Source organism: Phoenix dactylifera, chromosome 1 (genome assembly GCF_051530095.1).
Source record: "Phoenix dactylifera cultivar Ajwa chromosome 1, Ajwa_hap1_PhDact_Kaust_v1.1, whole genome shotgun sequence".
Taxonomy (NCBI): Eukaryota; Viridiplantae; Streptophyta; class Magnoliopsida; order Arecales; family Arecaceae; genus Phoenix; species Phoenix dactylifera.
Window position 1 is genome coordinate 53,754,405 of NC_143190.1, and position 20,439 is coordinate 53,774,843.

At 40.1% G+C, this 20,439-nt stretch overlaps 1 protein-coding gene and 1 pseudogene across 2 annotated transcripts; one reads left to right on the forward strand and one right to left on the reverse strand.

Moving 5' to 3' along the window:
* Nucleotides 1–619: 619 nt before the first annotated feature.
* On the reverse strand, nucleotides 620–2,462 carry LOC149768752 (protein ASPARTIC PROTEASE IN GUARD CELL 1 pseudogene; annotated as a pseudogene).
* Nucleotides 2,463–5,306: 2,844 nt separating this feature from the next.
* On the forward strand, nucleotides 5,307–20,181 carry LOC103706846 (putative CoA ligase CCL8). 2 transcript variants are annotated; one of them, XM_089925609.1, is made up of 17 exons: nucleotides 5,307–5,650; nucleotides 7,262–7,440; nucleotides 8,558–8,725; nucleotides 9,826–10,006; nucleotides 10,621–10,709; nucleotides 10,947–11,015; nucleotides 11,165–11,218; nucleotides 11,487–11,594; nucleotides 12,100–12,198; nucleotides 14,384–14,476; nucleotides 14,628–14,705; nucleotides 15,509–15,613; nucleotides 16,729–16,819; nucleotides 18,814–18,887; nucleotides 19,453–19,632; nucleotides 19,751–19,804; nucleotides 19,891–20,181. In XM_089925609.1, the coding sequence occupies exons 1-17, from the start codon at nucleotides 5,503–5,505 to the stop codon at nucleotides 19,933–19,935; spliced, it is 1,815 nt and encodes a 604-aa protein (XP_089781735.1). In that variant the 5' UTR covers nucleotides 5,307–5,502; the 3' UTR covers nucleotides 19,936–20,181. The 2 variants fall into 2 exon arrangements, with proteins under 2 accessions (XP_089781735.1, XP_088562340.2); XM_088706214.2 differs by having other exon boundaries at nucleotides 5,399–5,650; nucleotides 8,519–8,725.
* The last annotated feature ends 258 nt before the right edge of the window (nucleotides 20,182–20,439 follow it).

Consider the following 20,439-nt stretch of genomic DNA (forward strand, 5'->3'; position numbering starts at 1 on the left):
ATGGAAGGATTGGTCACAAGGACAAAGAGTGTCGCTTCCCTTTGCCCTCGTCGACGGTAGGAGGTGGTGATTTGGGTGGAGTTTCTTCGAAGCCAATGGTGGTGGAGACCGGCAAGGAGATCCCCTCGATGGTGGAGGAGGAGTGTCCAAATGTGGGAAAGCGCCCGGTCTTTGGACCCTGGTTGGCCACGATGAAAATCCAGCCACCTAGGGTTTCAAAGGGAGAGGTGTGGCTGAGGAAGGAAGCTGAGTCAATCCCGAAGCCAACATCTGGCCTAGGTTCGACTCAATCCGGACCTAGTTCCTCCTGCAATTGATTGAGTTCGTTGGGGTCTCCACCGAATTCTGATGGGTGGCAAAAGCCATCCAAGGTGGCATGGTGGACATCGCCGGAGAAAGGTTGTCCCCATGCTGAGGCTCGTCAGCTAGGTGGTGAACCGAGTTAGCTCGGCTCTGGAACCGAGTTAGGCTTCGAGTCATGGGAGGAAGCTAGCCAGCTTCAAGGAGTTAGTCAAATTGGTCGGGCTGACAGGCTGACTAGAGATGGGCACTGGGCCGGGCCGCCCATGGCCCGGCACGGCCCGGCACGAAGCGGGCCGTGCCAGGCACGACCCGCATGCTACAGTAACGGGCCGTGCCTAGCACGACCCATAAAAGGGGGCCGGGCTGGGTTACCACTTTCTGGCCCGCGGGCCGAGCCCGTCACAGCCCATAAGGGCCTGGGCTGGCACGGCCCGTCTACCGGGATGAGGTAGTTCTTCGCCGGCAGCCGGAGCTCCCGCCCTTCCGGAAAGTGGAACGCCACAGTCGGCACCTCCACGCTGCTCCGCGACGAGAGGTCGTAGCACGTGTCGAACAGCGACATCCCCTCCGCCGACGGCAGCCCCGACGTCTCCCGCCGGAACGCGTCCCGCAGCGCCCCGTACGCCTCCGCCTGGAGCCGCGTCACCGCCGTCCCGGGATTTTGGTAGAATGAAACTCCTCTAGTAACTTTTGTCGGAGGTTTGATTCAGGCGGAATGACAACCCTGCCTTTGCTCCACGATCACACCGCCGCTCCCGCTCTCGTCCATGGCGAACGACGACGGCGGGATCGACAGCATTTTCCCGCCGACGCTGATGCCGGAGAGACCCACGTAGTAGAAGGTATCCAGCTTCCGGTTGTGGAGGAGCGGCGCGGCCACTGCCGGGCCGGAGGCGGCGCCGCCGCCGCCGAGCTCGAGGGTGGAGCTCGCCGGGGAGTCGCGGTCGACGAGGCAGTAGGAGAAGGAACGGGCGGAGATCTGGGAGGGGAACGAGAGGGGCCCGCCGCCAAGCACGAGGAGCCCCGCGGCGCCGACGAAGAGGCCCTCGTTGTCGTGGCCACAGCCAAGGGCGACACCGGCGACAGGGGCGGAGTTGCCGAGGGTCACCGTCTCCGTCGCGAAATCCCCGACGGTGTAGGACCCGTCGCCGTAGGAGACCTGGTAGAGGCACGATGAGCCTCCTTTGCCGCCGGAGGAGTTGCGGCAGGCGGAGACGTCGAGGGCGCGGCAACGGGGCGAGTCGCAAGGGAGGGGGGTGTAGGAGGAGGAAGCAGAGGGGTCGAAGACGGGTCGTGCCTGGAGGGGGTCTGGCAGCCCGTGATGGGCCGTGCCTGGCACGGCCCGTCTCGTGCCGTGCCGGGCACGGCCCGCCAATCCACGGGCCGAGGGCCGGGCCGGGCTTGGGTTTTAGGCTAAGCAGGCCGTGCCCGGCACGGCCCGTTTACGAAGCGGGCCGGGCCAGGCACGACCCGTTTAGTCTGTGGCCCGGTGGGCCTGGGCCGGGCTGGCCCGGCACGGCCCGATGCCCATGACTAAGGCTGACGGGCTGAGTGCACTAGACACCATAATGGCAGAGGTGGACTTGGGCCTGGGCCAACTCAAGCGATCCAGAAGCCTAGTCTCTCCTTGGTGATTGTCCATATGGAGGGTGTGATCATGCCCTAGCCCATGTGGTGGCCTGGAGGGCGGCACCGAGTGCGATGGAAGGTGGCGACGTTCTTCACCATCCCCAACCATCTTCCTCGACCCCGAAGGTTGAAGCTAGGAACCACGGGCTGCCCGACGTCCTCGGTGGTGCATTGGAGGCCATCCAGTCAGGAGGAGGGGGCTCCCACCCTAGTTCGGGTGCGGCAAAGAGCTTGATCACAACATCCGACCCAGCAAGGGAGGATGACTACTACTCGACGGTGGCCGCTGGCGGAGGCGACACACTTGGGCAGGAAGAGTCGTCAAAGTTAGGTGGGGGTGATGAGGAGAAGGCTCGAGCGGTTGGTTGAACGGCAGGGGGAGACGAGCATAAGGACATAATCCGAAGGGCAAAATTGGTCTTAACTGGGGGCCCCACCAAGCCAACCTCAACGGAGGAGGTGGTCAGGAGCGTCAGTGCTAAGGATCTAGGCACTGATGTCGGTGGTGCTTGTTTACCTGACTTCGCCATGTTATGATAAAGTTTTTTCTATAGAATTGCAGGGAGCCGGGAAGCCATTATTTGCCGACTCCTTCAGATGGCTAGTGCAGCTTTACAATCCGAATGTTTGTGTCTTGTTTGAGACGCACCTGTCAGGTGGGAACAGCAGGCTAGGTGGTGTTTCCCTTCCTTTTGGGGTTTCTATGAGATGGAATCTAGGGGTTTATCTGGGGGCATTATAGTGGTGTGCAGGTTGGGTTTTGCTACTTTTGATTTGTTTCACAACTATAATCAATAAGTTATTATGGTGATTTCTGATACAATGAGGACCTTTGGATTATGTCTGCGGTGTATGCCAACACAGACTATAGAAAACGTTATATATCGTGGGCTAAGGTGGCCAGTCTGATTCAATAGGGGTCCCTGCTATTGTGGCTGGGGACTTCAACTGCATTGGTGGGCCTTGGAAGAAGAGGGGGGTAAGGCCTTCTCTAGTAAGTTGGATGTTAGAGAATTTCAAGAATTCATATATCTTTCAATAGCTTTGTCGACCTCAGTTTTATTGGATCCAGAATCACATGGTGTAATAATCGCATGGGTAGAGCGAGAGTTTGGGAGAGGATTGACCAAGCCTTTGCCACGGCTAGTTGGATCTAACGCTATTCAGATTATCAGGTGCGCCACTTGTCCCATATTGCTTTTGATCATTTCCATTTTGTATTGTTGTCCCTCTCATTTTGAAAAAAATTGGCTTTCTTGTCCAAAATTCTGGGATATTGTGAGGGGTGCTTGGAGAACGATGATAAGGGGTGATGCTACGTACCGAGTCACCTGCAAGTTGGAGTTAACCAAGTGCCTATTTCAGAGGTGGAAGAAAAAAGGAGGTGGAAAATATCTTTAGGAGATTGGAGAAGTGAAGGATTCGATTGCTCATTTACAAGCTATGGAGGATTAGTATGAGGGGTTGCCCCCTAAGGAGATGGAGTGCACCTCCTTGCATGGTAGGTGGTTTGTCAGCCACTTCACCACGAAGGGTTGGAAATTCACTTGCTGATGATAAGGAGAGAGGCCCTGATTGCCAGGGATGTGGCTGGATATGTGCTTGAACCGGAGGGCTTATAGAGCTTGATGATGAGGGCCAAGTATGGCATGTGGACCGCTACAACGAAACTCCAGGATGGTGCCACTGCTCTTATATCTGGAGAGAGATGTCCGCCCGGGCTCCGCTGGTACTGCCCATGGTCAGATGGGTAATTAGGGACGGGCAACCGATTGATATGATGGATGATATCTGGACGGGTAGTCGCTGAGGCTTTGGTCTACTATGATTAACCTAGAGGGTGTGGAAGTCCTTAAGGTCTGCGAACTGTTGCTTCCGGGTGAGAGGAGATAGAATGGTAATGTTGTTCGGCTTACCTTCGGGGATTAGCTGGCGGAAAGGACCCTAGTAGTGCCGATGCCTAGGTAGGGGGTCCTGAATAGGAGGATTTGGAGATTGACTGCTAGATCGAAGGTTAGAGTTGGCAATCTTTGTGATCTTTATAGAGCTAAGCTCACTTGGTTGATTGATGAAGGCTAGATCTGGAAGCTTTGTGTTCACCATCATGTTGCTCTGTTTCTTTGGAAGCTGCCATGAGACTGTCTTCTGACCATAGGTGTTTTGTGCAATAGAGGAATGAGGCTCTCCCTCTCATGCATGGTTGTTTGGAGGTGAAGGAGTCTATGGTTCATGTGTTGTTTCATTGCCCGAGGGTGGCTCAGGTGTGGAGGTGCTCTGGGATCAACTTGAGTTTATTGTAGCAAACGACCCGATTGAAGCCTTCTTGGCCTTTCTAAAGGGAACCATGAGGAGGCTAACCATGGTCCCTCAGGGTGTTAGGGCAGCATACGTTGCCTACTATATTTAGCTTGACAAAAATGCTTGGGCATTCAAGAACAAAAGGCAGCAGCATCCAGGGCATGTGGTGGACAGGCCCTTACTTTATGCAGTCAAGATCATTCAGTTTCTCTCTACTAGTGAACTTGGATAGCAAGGGACACCTAGGACTCCCATTCGGCTCCCGTAAAGACTCGGATGATCCTCGTCTACTAGGAGTCCCCACCTTCAAACTTTCTCAAGGTCAACTTCGACGGAATTGTGTCTGATAGTGGGCACAGAGTCGAAGTGGGATTCGTGATTAGGGCTTCCGACTCCAAACTAGTGATAGCCGGTAGTAGGCGCATTTATGATGTTTCAGATCCTGAAGCAGAGCTAATAGCAGTTTGGGAGGAAATCACCTATGCAAGGAGCATCCTAAGAGTAGACTGCATTCATCCTGAGGATGCCTCGGCGAGGGTAGTCGGATGGTTTTAGAACTCGTCTGGAGCAGGTGGAGAGCATACGCTGCTGTAGAATATCCACGGATAGGCAATGAATTGTCCTGCCTTTCGGGTTAACTATGTATATCAGAAGGCGAATAATATGGTTGACTAGGTTGCCTTCTACATGGTTTAGTATTCTGATGGTTGTTGTGGGACAAGAACGAGGTTAATTCATTTCCTTCTTGACTTGTTTCATTTTCTAATATTTGTGAATGTGCTCGTATTAGGTACGATTGATCAGCTTTATAAAAATAATAATAAAACAAAGCATGCCCGTGAAGCTCGATCCCTGAAATAGGCACCGCTTTTACCGATTTGTGGAAAAGTGACACGTGGCTTCTCTCTATTGAATAGACGTCCGCTGAATTCCTATGCGCACATCTTTCAGCCGTCCGATGCTCTGCTGTCGGGCAAAAAATTGCAAGGCGGGCGCATTACGTTCCTTGATCCCCGTGTAACCGTATATATACGACTCATGACGGTGTTCTTTTCTCTCCTCTAACCTCTGATATCGGGCCGTACCGCGGGCTCTCTCTCTTGGCCCAATGGGCGTTCTCCTCCGCGACAACTAACACCGATGAAGAGTTAGGTGGCGAAACTGAGCGAAGCCCCGTGTTTCTCCTTTTCTCCGGTTCTTGTTTTTGTTTCTTTTCTTTCTTTCTTTCTTTTTTTTTTGTGGGAAGGACTTGGGCCCAGTGGCGGCGATTGAATGAGAGGTGGCGGTTATCATGAGCTCATTTACGCCTCCAACTGCTTTCTCCCCCCTCTTATTCGCCTCCTCTCCTCCCATGGAAAGAGAGCCTCTCCGCCTCCGGGAATTCTAGGGTTTTCACTCCCTCCATCTCGTCTCTTCTCAGGTTAGCTCCTTTTCTTGGTCTCGATGTCTTCTAGCTCCCTTGGTTAAGGTTTCATCGAGAAGTTGAAGCGGGCTGGGACTTCTTATTTCCTAGGAGTTTTGCATTGGTTTCTGTTTCTTGGTCCAGTTTGTATCTTGATATGTGGTTATTCTTCAAGAATTCTCTTAGATAACTTTGATCAAGATTCGTATCATCGAATTGAAGCATCCGATCACTGATAATGGCCGGTGGTTTGATAGAAGTCGTTTATTCTGATTGAGAGCATTCTCTTGCCTAACATTTTCTTCAACAATAAATTTCACCAAGGTTTTTAGTTTTTTTATTCACGCGTTATCAAGGACGGGACAAGAATTATAAGGATTATTATATATAAGACGATCTTGCAAGAACAAAGCTGACATTTTGATAGGAAATCAGGCTCTGGTTAGGTAATGATCTTGCCAATAAATAACATATATTGATAACCAGTTCATCCGCACCTGGACAGTATATTGCGTTGAGCACAGAAGAGATATAACAATATCTTTAGTCTAATGAAAAAGATCAAGAATTTCTTGTTAATGTTTTCCCTTAAGGTTATATCAAGTTAATTGGTACGGAGGCAGTTCAGACTGAGAAGATGGTGATTACGCAACACCTCTTTGCAAGATAGGTTAATTTCTTTTAAATAATGTTTTCTGGAAGAAGGATAATATATCTATGACTACATTTAAAGACTTTGTTGATTTGTTATCTACTTTTAAAGATTTTTATGTTTGTACTTGAAAATTGGAATAGGTGCTAAATTATATGTTAAAGAAAAACATTTTAACGACGGGATTACATTGTGATTCTGGTGAAATGAAACAACTGATGCCAACATAGGGATTAAATACATCTTATGGTTAATCATCAGCGCTGCCCAGGTTTTAGTTGAGTTTAAAATTGCACAATCAGATCTTAACTTTTTATTTTGATATTTTGTGTGGATCGAGGTTTTCTTGTTGTCCAAATAGTTCTAGTAAGGCTAGTTTAAATTGGGAGCACAGACAGAAATCAACTGTTACTGGCCATCATCGAATGCTCTGGATATGGATCATATATGAGTAGCAGTTATACGTTAGGACTATGATCTTTTGTATTAAGGTTCTACGAAATCACAAGTAATTTTTTTTGCTAACAAAGGCTGTTGTAACTTCTCTTGTTCAAGATCATGTTTTCATGAAAATCAGGGTGGCATGTATCTCATGCAGGTTGGTTTCCTTATCTTCCAAAATGATTAAAATGATTTCAACCAACACTATTTCTATAGGTAAAGTAACTCTATAATAATTATTTCATCATGAAAATCAGCATGCCTTTTTAAGCCTTTTTGAGAAAATCACATCCCAATCAGTCAGTAGACTTGTTGTGGCAAAAGCCAATAGCTGTGCTGTGGTTTGAACAATAAATATAAGCATGTGAAGCAAGAGTAATCATTTCATATGTTGAATGAGTGATTGTGAAAGCTGTAGGGTTGAATTACTTATACTGATGATTATCAGATTTACATATTCGTCATAGTACATCCCACTTTTCTTATAGGAAAATAACTAATATTTTCTGAGACATCTTATTTTCTTTGCTTTATAGCCAATACTGCAGGACCCTCATTTCATACATTCATGGAAGTTGTCAAAGCAGTTCTTAGACAAGCTTCAGCAACTAATGAACGTGTTGCCATAAGAGCTGAATATAAGAGCTATAGCTATCTTCAACTCAGTGTGTCTGCTTTGAACATTTCTAACTTATTGCGCAGCAAAGATATTGAAGTAAGTTTAATTTTTAATGTTCACACATAGACACACATATGTTACCAGCTGTCTCTGTATAATATATTAGATGCTTCCTTTTCTTAGATCTAATTATATATAGTGTTTCTATTAATCTAATATAGGCCATATCAAACTTCAGTGTATTGTTTCGCTTGCAGGTTATAAAATTGATACATATTGCTATCGCTTACACAAATGCTAACTGCTCTTTTTATATTTTGTATTTATGTACCTTCTGCTTCCCCATCCCATGCTATGTATATGTTGAAGATTTACCGTCAAATACTTTTTATACATATATAACATATTATGGATGTGCTGTTTGCATACAAAGTTCATACAAATCTGTTCCCTAGCCTCGTAGCATAATCACAAGCCTTACTGTAATTATCAAGATGCCTTTATATGTTACTATTTAGCATTCATTTATATTGAGGGCTAAATCCTTTTTAATTCAAGCTTTTCAAATCATATTTTGCTGTGACACTCATTACCTGGGTCTTCTTCTTTCCTGCGGTTCTTTCTTCACTACCTTAGCTTGTCTCCTTACTAGGGTCTCCTTGGATTTTTGTTGATGTCAACATGTCCATCCCAGCTCAATTGGTCAATTACCACTATCCTTAGTTCGTGCAGGTGCAACATCACGTCTATCATATTCATTATTTATTTCTTTTTGACAATACATCCACCACTGTGTTCTCATGTCTCTGAGACTCCATCTAATTGCATGGACTCTCTTTATCCTAGCCAACATTCCATGGCATAGAACATGATTGCTATTTTCAGGTACTTTTTCCACAAATCTCAAATGCTTTTGGCTATCATACAAGATCCTGGAAGCACTTTTGCACTCTATCCCCTGCCTTTTAGTACTCTTAGATATCTCATCATTACATGGGGCTTTAATCTTCTACCTACAGTATTCAACAAACTCTGAATGTTGTAGGAGTACAGCCAAAACACGAGGTGGAAAGTCAATATATGGTTAAAGTCCTGTAGGATGTTGATAATGCTTTGTGATGTACTTTTGTTTAATCAAGATCATTTTGATGAAATGGTTTTTCAAATTATACAGATACACAAGAGGTGCATTAATGAAAGCTCTTCTGTTCAGGGCACCAATGGAACAAGATACCTTGATGGAGCTCGGGTAGGAATTGTGGCTAAACCTTCTTCTGAATTTGTTGCTGCGGTCCTAGGAACTTGGCTTTGTGGAGGTGTTGCAGTTCCACTTGCACTCAGTTATCCAGAGGCAGAGCTTTTGCATGTGATGAATGATTCGGTTTGTCCTATATCACTCACCACGTCAGGCATTTGTTTACTCACCTTATCAAATGAGCTTTTTGTTCAAACCTATTTTTGGACTGGGCAAGTACAATTATGTATAGAAAATGACAGTAGTTCAGTATTCTCCTAATTTTTGCTTTGTCTTTTCCTTTATTGCATCCAACTTTCAGATGGAGTGGAAGAGATCTTTGGCTTTTTTTCTTTTTAGTTCCAACGTTGTATTATTGGTGGTTATACATGTATTATCTATCTTGTTCAGACTTGGAAAACTGCGGCCATGAGATAGTTATTGGAACCCTCAGATTTCCATCATCCAGTTAAAAGTTTTATATCTCATTCTGTCCAGAACAGTACGTGCATTTTTATGATACTTCATTTGGATTCTTGATAGTAGATGCTGATTTGTTGATTCCTACAATTTTGGTGGAGGATATCTAGCACCTGCACAGCCATCTTCCTGGTTGTTTTATAAGATAAATGAGGTTAAGAACAAGGATGCTGGGTGAAAATCATATACAAGGCTAAAGTTTAAAATATATTCCCATCTGCAGCTCATATCTTACATATATGTGCGTGTATAGAGGAGAGGGAGGGAGGGAGGGAGGGAGAGAGAGAGAGAGAGAGAGAGGGAGGGAGGGAGGGAGGGAGAGATTCATATGCATATTCATTAATCAGAGGTACATTTTGATTTTCAGTAACACAATAATGGGCTCTGAAACCATTATTAACATCTAACAAAAAAAATGATTTTGACTTATAGAAATAGGCATGAGTTTTTATCTTTTCTTATGACCCATTTTACATATAGCCTCCTAGAAGTGAGTAGAGACTGAAAATCTTGTGGGTATATGTAATCTGCAACTTTGTTATTCTCTGAGAGAAACATTATGAAGAGTACATTGAGCATTACTGAAGTAAAACTAAATTCATATGATCTCTATGCTATGGATGGCTCGTATGTTTCTTAATTTTCCGTGTTTGTGTGTTCTTGTGGACTGTATATAATGCAATTTATATATATACATATGTATATATATATATATGTGTGTGTGTGTGTGTGTGTGTGTGTGTATGCTGAGTTATTCTTACTTGTAGGATATTTCCATGATCCTGAGCACTCAAGAGCATCAACAGCTTATGGAGAATGTGGCTTCTAAATGTTCTGCTCATTTATCTCTTATTCCTGCTGTCACCAGTATGGAGCAGTCAGGTAGTGCAGCAGCCAATATGATTACTAAGTTGACTGGGGAAATTGAGGAATCAAGAATAGCTGAAGGTAATCTGTGTGTTTGATTCTAGCTGTTAAGCCTCTACTGTACTCAATCTTCAGAAAATCATGTCAAAATTTCCTAATAGTAATTAGACCATTACACACTTTCATCATTATAAATCATTTGAAAATTAATAACATATACTGTATTTCCTCAAAGTTATAGAATACGAGGTCACCCAAATTATATAATTTTCAACTTTCCATTTGATTCTATGAAGCTGTCAAATGTTCTGCTATTTTTATGTAATTATATATAAGATACATTTGACAGAAGAAGTGAATCATATTAGATATATACAATTTCAGGTAATGTGCCCTTATTTTTTCATAAGAATAACTTTGAATTCAACTTCACATTGCTCCATTTGTTGGGTGAATTGTTACCCTTTCACCGATCAATGTCAAATCACAAAATGATGTACCTTAATGTTTTATTATCAAACCGGGCATGATTCATGAAGCAAAAGAACTTTCATGATATCCACTGTACTCTTTACCATATGTAGCGTCATGGCACAAAAAATGACAGTGGTAACTATATTTGAATCCCTGCACATTTGGCTTCTGTATTGTGGATATATATGAATTTTACAATGAGTGCAATTCTTATTATGCAGGAGATGACCCTGCTCTGATTCTTTATACGAGTGGTACGACTGGTAAACCAAAAGGTGTCGTGCACACACACAAAAGCATAACTGCTCAGGTACATATCTGGATCCTGCTTGCACTTTGACTTGTTAGGGACCAAGCTTTTTCTTCTGCCTTTCTGTTTGTTCTGCTTCTTTGTGGTATGTACAACTTTCTGAAATGTAGAATTGATGCAAAATTATTCTTTTCTTGTTTTGGATAAGTGAGAATTGTAAAAGATTTTACAGATTTTGTCCGCAAAAATATTTGCCCTATGATGTGGTGCTTACCCCTGTTCTTGGCTTGTTTTCAGGTCCAAATTCTGGCAGAGGCATGGGAATATACATGTTCGGATCAGTTTCTGCATTGTCTACCTTTACACCATATCCACCTAGAATGCAACATATGAGCTTAATCGGTTTATGTACGGCTAGATGTTTAAATTTGGGAAGTAATATATATTAAGGCATTTGTTGGTTTATGGGAATAATTCATTTTTTTAGTGAGTTGAGATCCTTAACCTCCGGTTTACATGTGCATGGTCTTTTTAATGCCTTACTTGCACCTCTATATGCAGGATCTGTGGTATGAATCTGACTTTTGATAATAGTCTTTACAGTTTACAAAATAACATGTTATTTTTTTCATTAGAAGATAAATGTTGGTTAGAGATTAGTTCACTGCAGTTGTTTGAACTATTTTTTCTGGAATTCTTAATTGATTTCTATTAGTCAAACATTTGCTGTGAAGTTACATCACTCAATGCAGTTCAGTACATTGGTTTAATCAGATAACTTTTTATGATGCGATATCTTTTTCTTGGATGTCTATGCTCTGCTGGTGCTTGTTGCAGGTTGAGTTCATGCCAAAGTTTAGCGTTCGTGGTGTGTGGCAGAGATGGCGTGAATCATACCCAAGAGATGGAAGTAAAGCAGATGATGCTATCACTTTGTTCACAGGAGTAAGCTCTGTATTTCGGTAATATATAAAAATTTCTATTCCTAGAATGTTGGATGAAATTCTTGCCCGTATTCCTGCCTGAGTTACGATTTGCCTCAACTTTCAAATTTGAAACAATACAATATTAAGAGATTAGAACATCTCTTAGTTAATAAATAAGGCCAAAACATAACAGGAAGTCATAAGTGGACTGTGGTTAGATGTAGTAGTTGCCCTAATGCAACAATTGGTTGCCTCTTAGAGCAATTACCTGCTGCGGACCCTGTGTCCTGGTAAGATCGACTGCGTAGAAGGTTTTCAGATGTGATAGTTATGAAAGATAATATCAAAATCATGGTCCTATGGAAATGATGTAGTCTCTGATATGTGATTTGTGGGTTCCACTATGATCTCTTCGAGTTGCATATTTTACAGTTATTTTGATGGATTATTTGACTTCCATATTAATGATGTATCATACCAACTTTTCATTGAGTCAATTTGAGAATTTCTAAGATTTTTTTTAGGTTCCAACAATGTACACTCGACTGCTACAAGGTTATGAAACAATGGACTCAGATCTACAAGCAGCTTCTGCTTCTGCTGCAAATAAATTACGTCTCATGGTAACTACGCTGATGATCCTCTTGCAACTTCTCAAGTGATGTGCATGTATGAAGCTTGGTACTTTATAGTTGTTTTAATGAATATTATTTATAATACTTGTTGCATATACTGCTTGTAAGGATTTAAAGCTAGATTCAAAATGCTAGTTAAGCTGCTTCTGTATACTGTTTTATATGCTGTGGTTGTACGTAAATATAATGACTGATAATTATATTGTGCTATTTTATGTATAAAAACATGCTCGCACATCTATATATATAGTTTAAAATAGGCATGAAAACTGACATATTTTAATAATTACTGTAACTATGACCAACAAGTCCTATTCTATGTATTTGGAGTTAAGCTTAATGGGTCAAGGGATGTTCATTTGACGTTTGAGAACGTCATGGCTCATTTGCAACCTGACTTCAATCTCTCATTTGTGTTGTTTTCTTTGTTTAGGCAAGTATGCTATAAGGTCGGTGGCGTAGATAGGATGCTTACCTTGCTGGTAATGCTTCTTAAGCTCCTCCATTTGGGAGCTACCCTTAAGGTTAGATTTTGAAAGAGTCTAAACAAAGAGGGAAGAATGCTAGGTTTGCTATTGGAGATTGCATTCATTTCTACAACATAAATTTATAAGTCAAAGATCCATATTTCAACAAACTTAATGAATAAAAATCTGAACTTATTTTATTTTGTAAATGAACTTTCAAAGTAATGTTTTTATTAACTCAATTTAGTATTTTGTGACTATCACAAATCTTAATCAATTCCAATTCAATTAAACAATGTTTGATTGCTTTAATTCAATAGTTCAAGGGTTCCTATTTATTTAATTAATAGTTATTTTAAAGTTTAATATGAAACAACCAAATTAAGTTGCTACTATAATCATTATTTTGTGTAGAGGTACATAAAGGAACAAGCAATAACCAGTTTTCATTTTATTTGAATATCAGAAATCCTTAATTTCTGATATTCAAACCTTCTTTTTTTGTGTCTGGATTTTGGTTTATGGGTCAAAGTATGATCCATTACAGTTCATGGTGCACATCAAGATTCCAAGATTCTCCTAGATGTGGATATACTAAAATAGTTTAGATGGAGGAGGCAGAAGGCAAAGTTATAACTTGGAGATTGCATTCATTTCTACAACATAAATTTATAAGCCCAAGATCCATATTTCAACAAATTTAATGAATAAAAATCTGAACTTATTTTGTACTTGAACTTTCAAAGTAATGCTTTTATTAACTCAATTTAGTATTTCGTGACTATCACAAATCTTAATCAATTTCAATTCAATTAAACAATGTTTGATTACTTTAATTTAATAGTTCGGGGGTTCCTATTTATTTAATTAATAGTTATTTTTAAAGTTTAATATGAAACAACCAAATTAAGTTGCTACTATAATCATTATTTTGTGTAGAGGTACATAAAGGAACAAGCAATAACCAGTTTTCATTTTATTTGAATATCAAAAATCCTTAATTTCTGACATTCGAACCTTTTTTTTGTGTCTGGATTTTGGTTTATGGGTCAAAGTATGATCCATTAAAGTTCATGGCGCACATCAAGATTCCAAGAATCCCCTAGATGTGGATATACTAAAATAGTTTAGATGGAGGAGGCAGAAGGCAAAGTTATGTTTTTCCTTTCAAGAGTGCAATTATAAAATTGAAATTGCAGACTTGTCTCTAGGACTGATTTACTGATTTCCTTTCAAATGGACTGGCATAGATTCTTGTTCAGGTCCAACATGCCTTTTGTTCTACTTTGGAAGACACTTCAGTAGATCTTAACATTGATTGATTCTTACATTATTTTATTCTTATCTTCTTTTCCTTTCTAATAATTACACAGTAGCTTCTATTTTCTTCAAAGTAAGAATGAACTAACAATAGTATCTTGTGATTATATATTCTGGTACTATAAGAATGCAACATCTGAAAGGCGGCAACTCTAAGAACCCTAAAGCTCTTAATGCGAATTCTTACTCGAGTTGAGGTTGCTTTAACGCCATCTGAATATCTCTGCTTTGTAGATCTTTCTTAGTAATATCAAAATGCTGCAGTAATTTGTGTTGAAATTTCAGCTCTTTGAATGTTGTCTTTTTTTAATTGGGAACAAACCTTGTGCCTTTTAGTGATAAATGGATACGTTTCATTATTAATTGGAAGTATTTTTTCCCCCTAGATGTGTGGGTCATCAGCACTTCCTTTCCCAGTCCTGAAACAGTGGGAAGAAATAACAGGTCATCGTCTTTTGGAACGCTATGGCATGACAGAGGTCAGGGTCATTGGTTATAATCTGAATTCAAATTTTAACTACTTAGTTATGCTGTTGGATGTACCGAGTTAACACATAACACATGCCTTGTCCTGGCATACATATTTAAGCTTTGGTCGTATATTCTTTGTTGTGACATGATGATTTCCAGTTTGTCATGGCGCTGTCCAATCCCTTGCATGGTACTCGAAAGGGAGGCACGGTTGGAAAACCTCTTCCTCAAGTAGAGGTATGTTAATTACTATCTAGGCATCACTTAATTCAGTTCACTTGCTCTTCCTCTGATTCAATGTGATTCAAAAGGTCTTCATCATTACAGTTCACTGTTGCAGATTATTTATCATGTTAGTCATGCTTTTTAGTTTGCTAACTTAGTGCACTCAACTTCGCAAAATTTTGAGCTTTTGAATCTTGCATGCATGCGAGCAGGAACTCGGAGCCTGGTGGATTTGATCCCTATTAGTTTAGGGAAATTTGGTGGCTGCTCATGCTGTCACAGACTGATTGTCAAACTTAAATTGAATAACCTTCATGATACCAAGATTTCATACTTCATAGGCTGTTGAAAACCTAGAGCTCTTTATGTGAGTGCTTTTATTTCAACTCTGAAATCGATGCCTTTGATGTGGTGGCTGAATTTTTTGTTAATAATGGACACTGTTGGTGTTATCTTGAAATTAAGCAGTTTGATCACAAATTCACCCGGTTTTGTAACACAACTTCTTAATGGCTTCCCTCCCTCCCATACATTCTTCTAGTTCTATAGTTCCTTGTTTCATTCTTCACTTGTTATTCTTTGCCAAGTGGTTTCTGAATAGTCAATATATGGGATAACTCCAAATCATTTTTATTGGTGTGCTAGTATCTTTAGCTACATGTAACATGCTGGATGGTTATTGTATATAATTTTGGAAGTAACTATTTGTTTCCACTTTCCACCATTATTTAAATTCTTATTCACTATTGAATCTTTCAGTTTCGTAAAAATGGATCTAAAGGTTCAATTATATCTCCCTGGATTTTTTTTGCCAGGTCAAGATCATTGCAGAATACGAGGGTAGAACTGGAACAACTGAAGTGGGTGAGCTTTGTGTTAGAAGTCCTTCACTGTTCAAGGAATACTGGAAACAGCCTAAGGTATGATTAGTTTTATACATGTACATGTAATCTTTTAAATTTTGTATTGATCAATAGGCACTTCCAATAGCAGTACTGAAAAAATGGGAAAAAAAAATGCTTATGTGACTGGTAAAAGCCAAATAAAAACTGATATTCTCTTACTAAGAAAAAGTAATGAACATACATCCAGTTCATCTTGTACATGCCATATTTTATTTGTACGTACTCAAAGATAGAACAGAAGATTACAGAACATTAGGCTGTTCATACACTAGAAGAAAATTGGTACCAGAAGCATCTTTCAAAGTTCACTTGGCAATTTCTTGAAGGTTGGTTCTACTTGAGCTCGTAGTAGATGCGGGAAACAGAGATCAGATATACTAATGTATGTGGCTGTATATTGTATGGATACGGCTATAGCCACTCAATGTTCCCACTTAATATCTAGGGATGTGCTTCTTGCTCTTTGTTGTATAATATTCATTAGCTCCCTGGAGAAGTATGCTGTTCTGTAAGGAAAATCTTACCTTGTTCCCTCATTTCCTACAAGCTTTCCAACTCTTGCCAAACTCATTGATGCGGTGTTCTCCTCACATCCTTGTCCCATGTGCCACTTGACGGTAAAATCAAACTTATCATACTTTCCGACAAAATTGTTCCCACCTCTGCATCCCTGCTCCAATTCGAGCCCTGAGTTCCAAGGCATTGCTCCCAATATTGGATTTTGTTGCAACGCCATTCTACTCCTGCTTCTTAAGTTGCAAACTGCACTATATCCCAGAGATTGTACACCACAACCAAATGGCAGGAGGTTCTGGATTTGAACCATGGTGGTGTTGTTACTGAAGCATTTGACCCAGGTAACTTTAATTGGTGGTGCTCCTATGGTTATTTAAAGAAAAAGTGTCACAAACTCATGTTTTTTTTGTAATAGAATACTTATTTGGTCATGTTGACATTACAAAAATCCTCTGTAATTTTGGTTGTGAGCTAATTCGATGGAATTAAGAATTCCAAAATTGTGTAAATTGGACTTGATTTCAATTATGTGAAATTAGGTTTTGTAAGAATAAGCAATAACTTTTTAGTATTTTTGTTATTTTTCTTTACTTTTTTCCTATTTTTGGTTATAGATTACAGAGGAATCATTTGTTGATGGTGGATTTTTCAAGACTGGTGATACTGTTACAGTGGATGAGGATGGATACTATATAATCTTGGGACGTAAGAAAATATTATTTCCATGCTTTAACTTCATTCCCAATTTAAATTTTTGCTTGCTTATACTTCATATTTATTTTTGTGGCAACTTGCCAAAGAGAATGGAAAGAAGGAAGTAATTTACAAATTTCTAGCTTCAATGTCCTGCTGATCTTGATTGGCATATCTATTGAAAAAGTATTTACAACAGTATTTGTTAGCATATCAGTTTTTTTTCGTTTTTCAGAGGTGATTAAACTGTAAAGCTGAATTTAAAAGCATTCTATCCATGTTCTTGAAGATTGGAAGAACCACGTGACTCTTCCTTGTGGATTATCCAACAACATGTTGTTACCGAGTTTTATGCTTAAATTAAAATGGTTCAGAATGCATAAAATTGTAGTAAAGCTTTATGAGAAAGGACCAAAGAAAACAGTGTATAGCCTCTTTGATGTATCCTTAAAGGTAATGGATACAGGAATTCAAATTATGAAGCTAGAAAGAGGAAAAGATTGATCTCCTGTTGCATATCATCCAATATCATGATTCATTTATCCTTGCTAATCAATTTTATTATTCTTTTTTGTTTGACACAGCTCAACATAAAATACAACTTCCAGTGAGTCAAAAGTATTGGCTTTCCTGGTCAAAATGACTTCCTTACCTGCTAAGATTTAAAATCCTAATTTTGAGGAGTTCCAAGACATTGATTCTCTAAGCACTTTACTTATTACTTATTTCAGCATTTAAAAAATACACAAAATAGCCTAAAATCTAATTTACACTGCTTATTTGTTATTAATCACGTGAGAATAATTACTGATATTGTATCAGCTTGTGCAAACTCTTTAATATATCTAATGTATATATAATTCAGTGAGGTAAATTCTACATGACCATTATAGCACTTATATAATCATCATAGCTCATTTTATTGTTTTTTTTCTTCTGTGGTGGTTTTTTTTTTTTTTTTTTTTTTTTTGGGGGGGGGGGGGGGGGGGGGGGGGGGGATTGGGCTTGTGTTTATTGTGTAGAGGTATGGTGCATTTGAATGTTGAATTATGGCATTTGGACCTGTCGATGTCACACTCAGGATTTCGTGTATGTTCATTGGGAACCATTTTTATGAATTTTTTAGTAATTATTGCCTCACTCAGGATTTTGTAGAGTATGTTCATTGGTGACCATTCTTACGAATTTGTTAGTAATCAATGCCTGACATGTGGGCATGGTCCATCTTAGCATCGTAAATCCAGTTTCAAAATTATTTAAGTCAATAAGCACCATAAGATTGTTTAAAATGTTCTATGCTTCCAAAAGGGAGGAAACAGAATGTGTTTCTTAGTGTGAACAAAACGGTGCATGTTCTACATCAAGAAGACATAAGAGTGCTCATTATCAGAAACTCCAAACTGCTAGAAGCTCTGAGAAGTTTCGACGGCATTCTTCCAAGAAGAATATCAGAAAACTTTTTTTTTGGATGAAGCAGGGGGTACAACCCATCTTGTTCCAGTCTGATAAGTAGATGCTATGGCATCAGCCTGAACAAGTAAAGCTAACTGTGGACTATCAATATCAATCTGTATAATCAAAGCCTCTCTGAGTGGCGTGGATGGCCAGCTAGTCGGCGACCTTTGTTCCCTTCTGATATTAAAAGCTTTTTTAATCATATGATACTGGTTTGATCTTATTCATGATGTGGATGCTTCCAACCAGCTCAAATTGTTGGTTCTGATGTGGTTCATAATGTTTACATTTGTAATCAGTGATGGATTTATGATTTTAATTAATAACCACAAAATTTTAGCACCATGGCATGGTTAGCGGGGTTCTGGTTTGGGAGTGAAAAAATGTGATATTTTTGAGAATTTGGTTCGGTGATATGTTCTTGTGATTCTTCAAAAGATATATTACTACTCTTGTTTATTAAGATCAGTTAGTTGAATCTCAAAGTCTCTTATTCTTATACAGTTGATAGTGCTGACGTCCACCTATGGGCTTGTACTTGTCACTCGCAGGCACAAATGCTGATATCATGAAAGTTGGTGGTTATAAGCTGTCAGCATTAGATATTGAAGCAGTGCTTTTAGAGGCAAGTATCTTTCCATTTTGTTCTCCAAGTCTGTCTCTACTTAGAAAAATGAGCATCATTACATTCACCCCTACTCCTTTTTGTCACAAATTGTGCAATAGATATCCACTCCTTTGTAATTTACTTGCAGAAACTCTATTATCATACAGTTGTTATATATGAATGATTGTAGTCATGTTGACTTTTAGCATTGTCATGTCTAACTGGAAATTTTCATACTTGATACCTAAGAAATCAAACCCAGGTTTAATATTTTTCCCCTAGTACACTTAAAAACGAGATGTTATTTTGCAAGATCAGGCTTGCAGATCAGTTTTTGGGGCTTGAGATGAATGTTGATTTTAACAAATGCATCATCATATATATGGTTCCTGCTTATTGAAGCAAAATACTTGCAAGGCATTCAATTCGCATGAAAAAAGAACACATTTGAATTGACAATAACATCTACAACTTGTGGATGGCTACCGAAAAGCGCGGGGTCATACTGAAATTGTCAGAGATTACTTGAACAGGTCCTTTTTTTAATATAGTGACCCGACACAGTTGTATTCTTTCTATGCAGCATGAAGTTATCGCAGAGTGTTGCGTTCTGGGCTTACCTGACAAGGACTATGGGGAAGTTGTATGTGCTATAATTGTACCTCAGGCGGACGCAAAGAGAAGATCACAACAAGAACTGAAACCAGCTATTAGCTTAGAAGAGCTACAGAACTGGTCCAAGGAGAAGCTAGCTCCGTATAAGGTTATTCTTCAGAACATTTCTCATATCTATTTGCATCTCTCTTTGATTTTGCACTTCTGCTTAGTTGCATTTCTCAAGATCCATTTCTTATCAGTGAGTTTTTAATTGCAATTTTCAGATTCCAACTAAATTGTTCTTATGGGATTCCCTTCCTCGAAATGCCATGGGAAAGGTGACATATTCTCTGTCAAATTCTTCATTTCAACATCCATATATCAACTTCCTCTGCTGTACAACTCACATCATTTTCTATTTCAGGTGAACAAAAAGGAGCTGAAAAAATTACTAGGAGGATCTTTCTAGGTTCATAGTCTTAAGGCCATAATTTTGGTCATATGTGCTTTTATGTAAAAGAACTATAGCTATAATTATATTAAATAATTAACTACCCATCCACTTGGGTTAGCTTGATAGGAAAGTCGCTGTTTTAGAAAGAAATAATTTATCAACAGTGGCCTTTATTTTTGTTTGTACTTCTTCATTACAGTGTGTGTACGTAAAGAATTCGTTTTTTGCCAAAATACCTACAAAAGGCATTTATTTTTCCAACTATATGTTGCGAATCTTTTTCAATTTCCTGTTAGCAATTTGTTGCTCAGAAGGCATTAGTTTCCCACCCCATGGTCATGCCTCTTTTTGCAGATTTATCAGAAATAGGGGCGTGCGCGCATGTCTGTGTGCTATATATACACACATGCACGCATTGACACACACACATGCGATAGAGAGACGAAACCGGCCTATTCTTTGAGATTTGATCAAAGAGTTCAAAAATCAAAGATATTTGTTCTGGCAAACACTACAATA

Coding starts and splice junctions, on each gene's coding strand:
- LOC103706846 (XM_088706214.2), top strand. CDS start 5,503: ATGAGAGGTGGCGGTTATCATGAGCTCATTTACGCCTCCAACTGCTTT. Junction 14,706..15,508: donor AACCTCTTCCTCAAGTAGAG/GTATGTTAATTA, acceptor TTTTTTTGCCAG/GTCAAGATCATTGCAGAATA. Junction 16,820..18,813: donor ATACTATATAATCTTGGGAC/GTAAGAAAATAT, acceptor TGTCACTCGCAG/GCACAAATGCTGATATCATG.